The 13,223-nt window shown below is 43.5% G+C and overlaps 2 protein-coding genes across 2 annotated transcripts; one reads left to right on the top strand and one right to left on the bottom strand. All coding sequences in view use genetic code 11, as the record gives it.

The window, feature by feature from the left end:
• Positions 1-780: 780 nt before the first annotated feature.
• On the bottom strand, positions 781-9,427 carry EGR_01916 (hypothetical protein; the record flags this gene model as incomplete). Its single annotated transcript, XM_024491165.1, has 7 exons — positions 781-927; positions 969-1,023; positions 1,595-1,688; positions 2,195-2,336; positions 5,583-5,759; positions 5,831-6,057; positions 9,292-9,427. The coding sequence occupies 7 exons, from the start codon at positions 9,425-9,427 to the stop codon at positions 781-783; spliced, it is 978 nt and encodes a 325-aa protein (XP_024354308.1).
• An 827-nt stretch (positions 9,428-10,254) lies between these two features.
• Positions 10,255-12,682, top strand: EGR_01915 (hypothetical protein; the record flags this gene model as incomplete). Its single annotated transcript, XM_024491164.1, has 2 exons — positions 10,255-10,365; positions 12,572-12,682. The coding sequence occupies 2 exons, from the start codon at positions 10,255-10,257 to the stop codon at positions 12,680-12,682; spliced, it is 222 nt and encodes a 73-aa protein (XP_024354307.1).
• Positions 12,683-13,223: the final 541 nt, after the last annotated feature.

Here is a 13,223-nt window from a genome sequence, read left to right as displayed (position 1 = left end):
CACGGACATCATGATCCGAACGGTTTGTTCAACTGTCAGGTTTAAAAGTGAGCGATTAATTTCAGTCGTCGAGAGGAAGGTCATGGTGTCTATTTTAACAGATATATTTCATGTGTTGCATCGGCACTCCGTCTCTCGACTTCACGTCCCTGTTACTGGTCTTCAATGTTCCACTTCCTTGGCAATACCGAAGCACACAGCCTTCCAAAAGTCAAAAGAACTGTAGACAGCAGCGATAGTAATTGTGGCATTGAAAATTCATTGGAAGTAAGCAAAGCACTCAGATCCTTTGGAGCAGTCTAAAAACAAGAGGAAGGAAAGATATTATTGACCACTTGAGGATCCTGAGGCTTTCCCGCACCCTCAGTTCAACAGGAAGCAGCTGGAATACACGTTTGTTTGATTGTGCCCTTCAGGTGAGAGGTCGTCAGTAAATACGAACCTCGTAATGGATCACATGTCATTCACCGCCGAGGAGAAAGCGTGATTTTGTACCTCTTTAGCTGTTACTGCCAGCTAGAGCATGACCCCATCGAAGGCCTGAAAGCTGAGGTAGAAGGGAAAATACCCGAGCCTATTGCATAACACTAGTGTTTTCCAACTAGAAAAGTAAACACCAAAACTGATATTGGTCACTCTCTTTGAAGCTATTTAAAGCTTCAAAATTTGGAAAGAGATCCTCTTCAAAAAGATGTGGATTTCAGCACCTAATCGATGCTTAAATAGACACTTGCTAATTTCTTTACTGGTTAGCGGGTCTTTTGAAGGCCCAAGGATCGGTTACATCAAACGCGGTCCGCCCACGCACCTAGGCGGCCGGTAGGGAGGTGTTAATGATGATTGTGATGATGATACGTTGGAAAAGGCAGAAGTGGTGGTCCTGTGATAATCAGCTTGTGAACAGCAGCAGCAGCAGTAGCAGAAAGGCTAAGGAAAGTAGGAATAAGGCAAAGCATGGCATGGGGTACCTTTACCTCCAGGCTGATTAACTGACCAGGCACGTTCAAGGGAGGCGGATATTGGCTGCAGTGGAACAAAAAACAGACACAAAACATCTGCCTACTTTTTAGCGCTAATTGAGATGTCATGTGACTAGTTTTCTCTCGCCCCCTCCTTCCCTCCCTCCCTCCCTTTCACCGCGTTGCAATCAAGCCGATCTTAGGCGGGATAAGGTGAAAGGGGTGGCGCCCAAGCTGAAAGCGAGGAGATGGGGCGGCTAAAACGACGTCCCAAAGAAGCTGTTACAAGAACTATCAATTTTAGCAGCCACCTTTACCTAAGTGGAGACTTTCAGTTGCCTACAGATAACTTTTTGTCCGACAGTGAAATTGGCCGGCCACTTTTGAACCGAGAAGTGATAGAGTTTGGCCTCTTTTTTCATGTCCGTGAAGTGCTTTCACTTTGTTTGATAAAATAGAAACGTGACGATGGTCGATTTGTTTTATTTTCCGGTGGAAGTGAAATTGGGAAAAATTCCTTCTGATTTTTTAGCTTAATTATTAATGTGTCCACTTACGCTAGGAATGTGGTGTTTTACTGAATCCTGCTGTTCTGGAGGGGGTGTATAAAGTGGTTCTGAAATGGGCCTTCATACCCGTGGGTGGAGCAGACAAGTTGGGCGAGGTCATGCTTTGCTGGGGTGCAGATCTCACAGCTAAGTGTGTTCGTATTAGCCGACCGCTTCTCGCCTATAGAGGTAAATTTAAACAAAGATTTTACAATTCTTACGATCCACCATACTGATGCCGTAGCAGATTGTAATATGCCCGAAGACATTACAGGATGCATGACTGTTGATACACGAGGGGTAGTATGCTGGTAACGGGAATTGAGAGGACAGAAGGGCAGCGAACCGAAATTGTGGCCAGAACCGTGGAGAAGTAAGAGCTCAAGTACTCAGCTGTACAACCTCGTTTTGTCACAAAGTCCTCCTCCTCTTCTGGGGGGTGTTATTCTCGGTGTTGCTCTTGGATCACTCTTTTGCACCGGCTGTTACGGAGCCGTCGGTGCTTCAAAACCACCTCCGACCAGCCAGGAACAAAGCTAATAGGTTAAATTGCCCAATTTAAAAATGCAGCGACTAATTTATAGCTTGCAAAGTAGCATCGTCATGCAGCCATTTGAGGGAACACTTGCCTAAAAGCATTTGATACATAATTTTAAGTAGCAACACAGAGCGGCGTCCATTATTTACTCCGATCTACCACGTTGGCCACAATTCTGTTCTCTTCAGGCATCCATCCATCCACCCGTCTGAGGTTTCTTCCATTTTCCGTTATTATGTAAATTCCAAGGGTGGTGCTTTCACAAACGAGCGCGTAGCCCTTGAATTCTTCCTAGAGATTATATAAGGGAACGTTTCTATAAATATACTTTTTATGACAGTCCAAAGGGTCTAAACCAGCCAGTGGAACTCCCACACAAGCAAGATGGGGCTAAAACGCAGCAGATTCAACATTCGAGCATTGGTGCGTGCTAGGAATAACAAGTTTTATGAACCCCAAGTAGATACGCATCTTGGGATGATGTAATAGCTCCACGGTCTAGCTTTGGTGCATCAAGATAACTTTAACTAGCTACCTTGCGCCAGACTGCTAAACTTTTGTTAATTTGCGTTTATTCGATGAAAATTAGGAAGTAAGAATGGCTCAATTAGCACCTTCCAGCAGGTCTGGTCTGCTTGATGCTTGTCAGGTGACAAAGTATTTTGGCTGCTATCAATCAACCCTTAATTGACCTGACAGCTTCCACTCGAGGAGCGCGTATGACTGTGACTGGATACCTCGTCTTTCGATTAGAGCATTGGACGAAATGGTCTCGTACTACTTAAGTACAACAATTAAATTCAGTAGCACTTGCAACACATAATTTTTATAGAGAGTTTTAGGTATTTCCCTGATGGTGGTATTCATTTAACCATCCCTAATGTACATGTTTTGCCTCTTCACATCACATTTACCATACCGGACTCACAATCGGGTTCCTTTAGGCTAAGCAGATTACAAAGCATAATCCATAATGCGCTCTAGGATGTTATGGGAAATAAGGATCCAGAAATAGAATACCACTTTCAGTATTATGGGAGAGGTGGAGGGACGGAAAAGATTAAAATCACTCTTTTCCGAATCCAGTGTGCAATGCTGATGTGTTACCATAGGCAGTACAGTGATTTGCCTTCTTCCGAAATAATTGGTGGCAATCTAAGTGTGGAATCCCTTGTAGAATTTGATTTTACTCCCTGATTGCACAGTCATCTATTCCACTGCCATTACTTTTAGAGTTTTCATTCCTACTTTTGCATCTAAAAGAGCACTGTGGATTCGAAACACATAAAACCTGATAGCACAAATCTCTGTTAAGTCACCAAAATCTATCCAAATTTGCCTTGATGCCTCCTTGTTCAGACTTCGAAAGTATACTCAACAATAAAGTCTATTTCCTTCTTCGAAAACCATCGAATTATAAATGAGGCGTAAATTTAAAACTAGAACTTTTCTACCAACTGCGTTGTTTTATTATGCAGCCGTATATCAAGGCCGCAATGTGATCTCAATAAAAAAAGCAATTTAAAAAAAATTAGTCAAGGTTGATCATCACGATGATAGTTTAAACAACATGACTAATAATCGCTTCAGCACAGAGATGGGTTTCAAATTCTTGAATCATGCCCTCTTAGAGGAAGTACAATAGCGGAGGCTTTAGTGACCACGAAGACAAAACACGTGGACGGCGATGCTCCTCTTGGGTCAACCCCCCTCGTCGGCCATCAGAACACAGCTGACGCTGTAAGGAAACACCCACCAGCTAAAAGTGCAGGTCATTAAATTTCCATGCGACTAAGGCTATAGTTGACCGCAACGTCACTGATCCCTCCTGGCAATTCTACTGAATTCGGAGTTCGATCTAGTTTGAAACCTGGATTAAGGGAAAGGGGGAATGTTGTCGGCTATCTCGTATGGCCATCGCTAGTCGTGAGAAGGCTGGCCTAAAAGCAGACTCAGTTGATTAAGGACAGGACCTAAAATATTTTCCTGAGGGTAAGTTTTCGTGTCTTTTCCTCCTTTACGATTGTTTTCACTTCGGCTCTATCCAGTCATATCTAGCTGGGTCATATTCGGCTAGTCGGGAGGTGAAGGAGGTATGACGAATTCACTATATTGACATCTTCATACAAGTACGGTAGACAGCTCCGTAACATCCTTTTCCAGATAGTTCAAGGCTAGTGTCACCTCAGCTGTTAATAGCATTCCTGCGGGACACGAGCCTAAGGTAGTCGCCGAAGGAGGACCTCATTTTTAACCCTAGGGTTAGGGGCCATTACACAATCTCTTATCCACCCTTCCCCCGTTTCGTTATGATTTAGCATCTCGGGTATGGAAATCAGGGTGGATTCTTTTGGGATCGGTTTTGCTTGCTGCTGTCACCAATGCAGAGCCCAGAGTCTTTCCTAAAGTCGAAAGAAGACAGAAAATGCATTGCCGACACATGGAAGGGCTGGGGGCTACTAGCAAGCCTGGAGACCACATCATCGAGCGGAAGTACAAAGGCGAAGCTTTAAGTTTCCGTGTAACTGAAACGAAGATTTATTAGTATTACAGTCCCTCCTGACCGCGGAGTGTATTTTCATCACGAGGAGGCCTTACAGTGTCCGACGGTGCTAAAGAACATGGGACTCTAGAGTTCGACCCCAGTATTAGGGTAGAGAAGCACTTTGAGGTGGTCGATTCACGGGGCAATGATTAGACCAGCATAGTCAAACCTGCTATTAAGTTATCGTTTCGTCACAACGTGGCTATAGTTACAGGTTTGGGGACTGTTTTAGAAAAAAAAAAAAGACAGTAGAAGAATCCGATTTTAAGTTTTACGGTGAAAAGTATAGATAGGACAGATGTCCAGCGAATGGTCTGGCAAGGGCATCGCTCCGGGGACGAAGTCACCTAAAAGAATGAGATTTGTTCTACTTGATTATTTGCCCACGAGGTCCTTTTTAGTCATCCAGGGTAAAGCTTCCGCTCCACGGGGTCCAGTGCGGGATTCGATTGACAGCTGCTCCGAGGTGGGAGAGGGAGCGAGAGAGGTGAATAAAAAGAGCGCGACAGACAAGGCGCGGTATCCACACCCCTATGACTCATGTGTCGGGTGGGTAGGTATGTACAGGTTGAAATGACTGATGTCTCAAAATGAGTCCCGACAGCGACGGTAGAGTTCCCACCACACCAACCCCTGGGTACCCTCTTCACCAGAACGGACCCACAGCATGTGCGCTTGTGCTTTGTGTGGGAAGTCGGGTTGTGAATTGGGCCGAGTCCGTCTCGCTGCTTTAATTAGTTCAACAAGAGACCTACCACCCACCATCACCTCAATCAATCGAGGGGCGAGATGATGAAATGTTTCACACTATTAGCTGAGTAGAGCAAGGAGTTGCGGCATGGAAACCACCCGTCTACAAAGCTTGTTTATCTTCAAAGACACTCTGTCTCTGCGATTGTTGGGGTTATGTCTGTATTTATACCACCTACTTTTAGCTCACTTTTGGGGACAGAAGACATTTCCACAACTGGACGACTTCAGAAAGAACCAACTGCTGTCCACTGCCCAGCGCACCACATAAGACCAGGCGGGCATCGAGGGGTGACTTCCTCACTGTTGAAGGAGTCGAGCAGCCGCATGTGTGCATTATCACTGCAGTTGAAGGTTGGCCATCCCAGGTGAATGTTGAAGCGGTACATCTTTCGATTGTTACACATGGAACTTGACACCTGCCAGTACAAAGGCGGAGTAGACAGAAGCTGACATATTGATGGTCAGCAGGTTTTTTCCTAACAAAGACCTCCAGATCATTTTGATAAGCCAAAGGAATTGCATCCACGACGAGGAGACGGGGGGACAAGTTACTGTCGTTTGCAGAATAGACACCGGCGGCCATCTGTCGAAGAGTGGAGTGTGCGATGCAAGCAGACTCATGGTCGAGTGAGGTGTCCGATGGATGATCAGCGGAGGAGTTTGCTTCGATAAATCGTGGGTCTTCAGCTCCGGCCTCTAGGTTGCACACCTCCACTATAAAAATGCCAATGCGGAAGTCGACGAGTCGTACGAGTTTGGAAATGACATGCTACCTATGTGGAAGTTGGAAATAAACATAACTTCACTTTAAAGTTCTCTCCATTTTGGAAGTATTTTAACTACTACTCCCGTGGTCACTCTATTAAGTCGATCGTCGTTTGGCAGAAACGAAGATACTCTGAGGAATCTGTAACAACAAGAAGGCTCTTAGTTTTTCGGCAAGCTGAAAAGGCCAGACAGAGCTCCGCAAGAATTGCATTTTAAAGTCTAAAGAGCACAATTGCCCGAAGGCAACATGTCGATAGCGTATCTTTAGGTCGTCATGACAAAACCACGCTGTCAAGCCAATAGCCTGAGTTGTGCTTCGGAGAATACATCGATGTGTCCAAACCTGTTATTTATAGCCTGTGGATGTAACTTCGTACTGAAGGATGGATTTTTTTACTCGATCTGTGGAAGATGCTCATTTAAGTGGTGATTTATTATTGTCAAGTGAAGTTAACATGATGAAACACCACCACCACCATCACCACCACCTTGTTTAGTCGGCTTTCTTGAAGAAATAAATAAGAAAGAATTTGATTTAAAAGAACCAATGTGATTGCTGTTACCTTACCGTTCAACGACATTGCTACCACAGGCGCATTTTTAGCTTGTGATGATTCTCTCCTTGATTTCCACTTTTAAAGCATTTACTCCCAAATCTGTAAAGTAATAAGAGTAGTCGTGTTACTTGAGTATATAAAATGCGTCCCATTCAATGCGGCATCAGGGCCACCTTACAACTTATCTGAATGAAGGGCTCATCAGGCAGATGTGCACAGACTGCTGGACTGACTGATTTTAAAACTCTGTTTAAGCTTTAGAATTTTGATGCACGGAATGAGTTCAGTGTTTTATTTAGCAATTCCAGCTGAATTACATTATTTGTAGATTTTGATTCCTCCAAAGGATAAATTGGCGGCATTCCACTGTGCATCACTGGTATGCAAATTCAAATCACACAACCGGGACCGAACATGCGATTCAACGTTTACGACTTTTCAATGCTGAAACGCTAATTGGCAGATGCGAACCGTAGTATTTGATTGATAGCATTTAATTTACATCGCGACGTAGAGAGTGCATGTCACTATGGCTGTCAAAATGCTCTTTTGTGGGTGATTGGATTGTGTTTGCTACTGATCTGTGAGTTTCAATTGAAGTGATTTGGGGGCAGTTCATTGATAGACGCCTCAGTATGCTTGCACAAACTGGAACGACACATGATTTGTTGTTAAGCGCCGCTAGTTAGTCCTCTGCTGGGCCCTAATCAACTACGAGGCCAATAAAATTGGTAAAAGCATCATAATTGCTCTCTAGAAAGGTGTACATTTACCAGACAAACTCATTGAATTGATGCAACAAGTATGTTGACATTTTTTGTTGCCCTTACGTATAGGAGTTAGCGTCCGTGAATCCCCGTGACAAATTTGTCCACAGACTAATACGTCTGATACGTAGGGTTTTTCTTGCCATGCCAAAGATTATGACGATTTTGGCGGCTGAACCCACAGATCCAACAAGAGAGGAAAAAATTAACCCACTGAATTGCGCGATCTGTGGCAATGGTAAAGATCTTCAATTCGTGAAGCGCTTATTGCAAGAGCTGTTAACAAAGCAACATGCCTGCAACATCGTACATTTATATTTATGACATCTTTTAATTTTACAAGCACTCTTCAAGTTGCCACTGAGAAAGTAGAAAAGTGGTCGATCATAATGCGCAGTCTGCCCTGATTTCACGTTGAATTCCAGCTAACCATTTGCAAAGTTCTTTGTTATTAAACGGCCAGATCCTGTGGCCGGTATACTATGGCCACAAGCCGCAAACGCGCCCAGATACCACCTCGCGAGGTCCTCAAAAATGGATTTGTTATTCGTAACTAAAGCTAATAGGTCATGCAGAGCGTAACCTTACCACATCAGCCAAAACATCAATTAAGTAGTGGCCGAAAGCCAGTTCACTTTTAGCAAGGAAGGGCTTTTGACGGTATTGTAACAATGTGTGATGAGATTAGTTGGTTTTGCACGCAGCATTGTCATCAAATACTACCCGCTTGTGGTGCGATTTCTAAGACACAATCCTCTTTGGTCAGGGCTGCTTCTGATCTTCTATCTATTGTTGACATTGCCAAATTTTATCCTTTGAATGATACCTCGATTGTAACTGTCTACTTCACAAAAGACAAGCTATCATTGGATCAAAACATTTGCCTTCTCCAGTCAGTTGTTCTATCATCGTCACTCCTCCTTAGGTGCAGCAATGTCACCGGTCAAGTCATGACCCGTGCACCGCTTACCAACACCCACATTTCCCAAATTAAATAATCTTGAGCTGCCCATTGGTTGGTTGTCTCCTCTAGGAGCCAATCAGATGCCAAGTATTGATTAGCCAGAGAGGGGAAACAGGTGAATTGACAATTTAAGATTATTTATAGGTGGCAAATGTTTTTTGTTGCGTGTGAAATGTTTTTGCGGCTGTCTTCCACATTACCATCACTTGACACTTTTTTGAGGGAGAGGGAATACCTCCCTACGGACACTAAATTTTTCACCCCAAACCGAATCTATTAGAGGAATTTTATCACTCTTTTTAAAAAAAGCTCTAAGAAATCCGGCAGCATTATGGGCTGATAGAATTACTTTACTTGAAATACTGAATTATCAAAATAAAAAATATTAAAAGACTGAGTAGATTGCTTTGGGATTTCCTCCTCATCCTGGACGTCAATCCTGTGCAAAATCGCAAAGTTCAACTACTACAGTTTGAAAAGTGATTAATTTGAGACCTTAAAATTCGGTCTCACAGTCTTATCCATTTCCTAATCAGCAAGGATTTGCGTCTCGGTAAAATTTGCCAAAATAGAATTCGAAGAGACACAACACGCTACTCACAACCTGGATTAGTAGCCAGTTCCCTCGTTGAAGAACAGTTTTGATCGTTGCAAAGGTCTTTACTAACTCCCTTTTGGAAAATTTTCCTTTCGTTGATTAGGCAAGGCAATATTACTTTCCGATCAAGGCAGGTCAAGCACTTTGTTATCCAGTTATTGTGGAAATAGAGAGCGGTCCATAATTGGTGAACATGGAATACTTTTAGCGGATTGTTTTAGTAACTCAAATTAACAGTACAATAGCTCTTATCTATCGCACGCCTATGCTGGAAATTCACTGCTTATGCCTTACTTTCCTCCTTGAGTATTGGTGCTCTTGTTTCGCGGTGCTGTTGCTCTGAAATGACGCCTCTCACCTGAATGAATTCATCTCGCACATGAGGCAGAAGAAGCGTCAGTAAGTTGGACCACACCATGGCAAATGTCATTCTCAAGGAGCATTTCATGGAGTATACATTACTCTATGTGCTGCTTGAATAAGGTGTTATAAATTATAAAATGCTGTTCAGATTGGTCTGACACATGTTCCAGTTCTTTGAATTCTACAGTGGAAAGTAGTTGCTAAATCCGAGGCCTAGCATTACCCATACCTCCTGTTAGCGACAATTCCTATTCAAATGGGTGACTTGCATGTAGTACAACCCATCATTCGGTAGTTCACATGATCTGTGGCAACATTTATTGTCTATTTTTCTCACTTGAAGACACCACACATTTGCCTAACCTCAGATCCACATTACCTGTGGTCACGGTGGGCAAGATAAAGTTCTCCTAAAGGTGAGACAAGACAATCTCATTCCAGTGTTTAGGTTAAAGAGGTTATCCAACAAAAAAATTGTACAAATGAATCATTTTGGGAAGGGCTGGTAGTGTGGCAGCCCCATTGAAGCCGCAGAGAGCATTGATAAATCAAAGGAAGTTTTTTTGCCTCCAATTGCGAAAAATATTCGTCTTGTCAATTACGGATTTGCGATTTACCCACAAGCGCACAAGCCCAATTCGTTTTTCTGTTAATAATTCCATTGTCAGGCGTTTTCACTAGGGCCTTTCAAGAAGCGGTGGCCTCGCTTTGGTCCCACATCTACCCAAAATGTGGACTTTGGACATTGGTGGGGTGAAACCAGCTTTTAGATGCGCTGTTTTGAAGACACAGCCGCTATGTACCCGCGCGCATGTGTGCAGAGCCATAGGGCGCTTAAATTAATGGCGAACCTTCTTTTTCTTCGCCTCCTCCCTCCGCGAGGGTCCTTGATTAATGGGCCGTCGGCGGTCCCAGCATTACCTGCGGCGTACAGACAACATGCGGGCGCGCACCCAAATACGACAACTCTCTCCCAACTCTTTGATGAGTAATCCTTGGGGCAGTGTGAGGGCCAAGTAAAAGGTGGTGATAGGGGACCCACCATTTGTTCACCGAGCTCCACTCCGTTAATAAGATGGGTTTCATTACACCTTAGAGATCGTTAGTTTAACATGGTGGTTAGTTGTTGCTTTCACACTCGGGAGTGGGAGTACCAGGCCACCCAAAGGTAATAGGATATGAATCTGCCAATTTTGGCCATAAAATAACGTCCTTTAGCGCGTTTGCTGTCAGTGTCACAATTATGTGCCAGTCTGATCTTCACGTCGGATCTCGACGTCAGAAATATGTGACGTGTCCCTTAGCAGTTCAAAAGCACTGGATCGGGTCGCAGGCAGATTAGTTGAGGTTAACACATCAAAGTGGATGCAGAATGATAATCTTGATGGTGAGGAGGATAAGCGTCCTACTCTAGGTCCAATTCATTAAAGTTTCGGATTTAATCGGTGAAAAAATTCTAACGACAGATAATTTCATTTCAGAAGCCAGTCGCCATTCTTTCGAGATTTTGTTGCGAGCACTTTAAGTCAAGTCTAGTTGACCCAAAACAAACAAAAGAATCTTGAACGAATAGTAAACGCTACATGAAGTAAAGCACTACAAAGAAATCGAGGAGGTGTTCCATTTCAAAGCTCCAGAGTGTCGTTTTACCCATGTCATTGCCACATCGATCATTAAGATTTGGCATCAAAGCACCAAATTAGTCTCCAGAAAAATATAAATAATGAAAAATTTTATTTATTTTAGAAGCAGTACGTAAATTAGTAACTTGACTTTCTATTTTCGGAACGGGCCGCTTAGGGGCTCCGCCACCGTACCCTTACCAGGCCGCCTGGCCTACGGACCATGCCAGTAGTGCCAAGTCCTACTCTAAGTCGACAATACCTATTCTGCTGGGATACTACATCCTCTTTTGTCTTCGGGGAAGTCTTGGGGCGATTCATAATGCTAAATGTATCTAGGCGAGTCGTTTAGTCTCCCGTAATTTAGCTGTCACACTGAAGGTATAGGGCTCTGGCACCAGTCCCCAGGCCTTTTGCATGCCATTTCTAGCCTTGCCATGTCTTCAAAACTGACTCTAGTGTTAAGTCTGTTACAGCTGCTTTCATAAAAAGCAAATTTGGTTTCAATTATGTGCTCCAAAAAAGTCTCTTAAGAAGGACAGCACATTCTATTGCACAGCACTCAGGTTTGTCTTAAAAACATGGACAATCTATGCACAATTTTACAGCTTCCACACCGCTTGCCTTCAAAAGATAACCACCGCTTTGAATGTTGTATTTCCTTCGGACTTATGCACACGAATTGGTTCTATGTAGGACTAACTTAAAAAAACCAGACAGTTGGAGAAATAGTTGTGCATACCATATTGCCATAACTGCTGGCGGCAAAGGTGAAACGACAACTTGTAATCAGCGGTTGGGTATAATAGAAATATCGGGAATAAAAACAATTTAGGTAGATGTAGGAAGAAGAAAGGAGGAAGGAGATCGAGGAATGCAATTATGAGAAGTCATCTCCGTTTTTTGGGAAAATATTCATTCATATAGCGATCGCCTCATAAAAAGGCCTCCTTGTACGCCACCATCCAGTCCCATGCGACACTCAGCTATACAATGCACAGAATTTGCCGGGTAGATGTGTTTTTAAAGCCACTCAATCCAAAACTTCTGCTAAAATTGGAAATATTTCCGCGTCGGTGGAAACTCACCACAGGATATTCCCTCCCCATCCACCTGACTTCTGTGGAGCCCCACAGCGGAAGTCCCCGAGACGGTCCGCAAACGAAGTTATTTTAATAAAGCTCTTCAGTTTTTTAGCGATTTGGACTTCACAACATCTCTACACTTTGATACTCTACACATAAGGATTACTTATGTGCAAAAATTTCACCTCTGAAAAGTGGGATCGGTCAAATTCTATTTCCATGAATGGTTTGGTAAGCTAAACTAACTCCTTATAAGTAATTACTAGGTGATAACCTCAAAAAATAGCTAGTAAAGTTAATTTTACATCCGATCATAAGGCACGGCTATAACTGTTGCGACGTTTGGCAGCGGACAGAACCAGACAAGATAATTTACCCAGTCCAGCTAGCTAGCCAGCCAGTACAATGATGGAAATGGCACCGTGATGCTGCCACCATCACCGTCACACGTGGTATTAACGCAGGCGGGGAAAAATTGGGCTATTCTCTTCCCCTTTGTGTTAGCGTGGTACCCTCTCACTCCTTCCACCAGTCCCTGCCCTCCCCCAATCCGCCCTACCTACACCGATCAACTCCCTCCTCTCCGCACTAGTCATTTCCGTCACTAAAATTTGAGTCCTCAGTCGGTCATGGTACAAAAGCAAATGTGTCTGGCTTGCCCGTTTGGGGTGGTGAATGTTGTATATTGTCGATGGAATGTGATATGCAACGCCTTGAGACAGGAAAAGTAGATAAGGTGGTAACAGTAGCAAATTTCATCAATTTTATTAGTCAAGGAAAAATCGGTTTCACGTTCACGCTATGGAAAATGGAAGATCCTCTATTGTGAATCATGCAAATGAAGCAAAAGGGAAATGGTTGAGCAGACCGCTTTTTTTCTTTCATTGTACACAGGCCTGCCTGCTTTGAGATCGCCTAGCTTGGCTTTGCTTCAACCAAAAAATTTTGCCTTGGATGCGTAAAGACTACTTAAAGGTCCTGAAAGTAGCCAATGAGGTAGCATCAAGTTCATTTCATTCCGTAGTAGGAAATACACGTTGTCATTAATGACGTGCAATGCGAATGTCATGCCAGTAGCTCTTAACTCTCCTCCACGTCAGCAATACACTTCATGCCCTAGTGCTATGACTTTCCGTCTTCGAAAAAGACTCGACGT

This window comes from Echinococcus granulosus (genome assembly GCF_000524195.1).
Source record: "Echinococcus granulosus chromosome Unknown EG_S00008, whole genome shotgun sequence".
Classification (NCBI taxonomy): domain Eukaryota; kingdom Metazoa; phylum Platyhelminthes; class Cestoda; order Cyclophyllidea; family Taeniidae; genus Echinococcus; species Echinococcus granulosus.
Note: the sequence above shows the minus strand (reverse complement) of the source record. Positions and strands in the feature narration are given on the sequence as shown.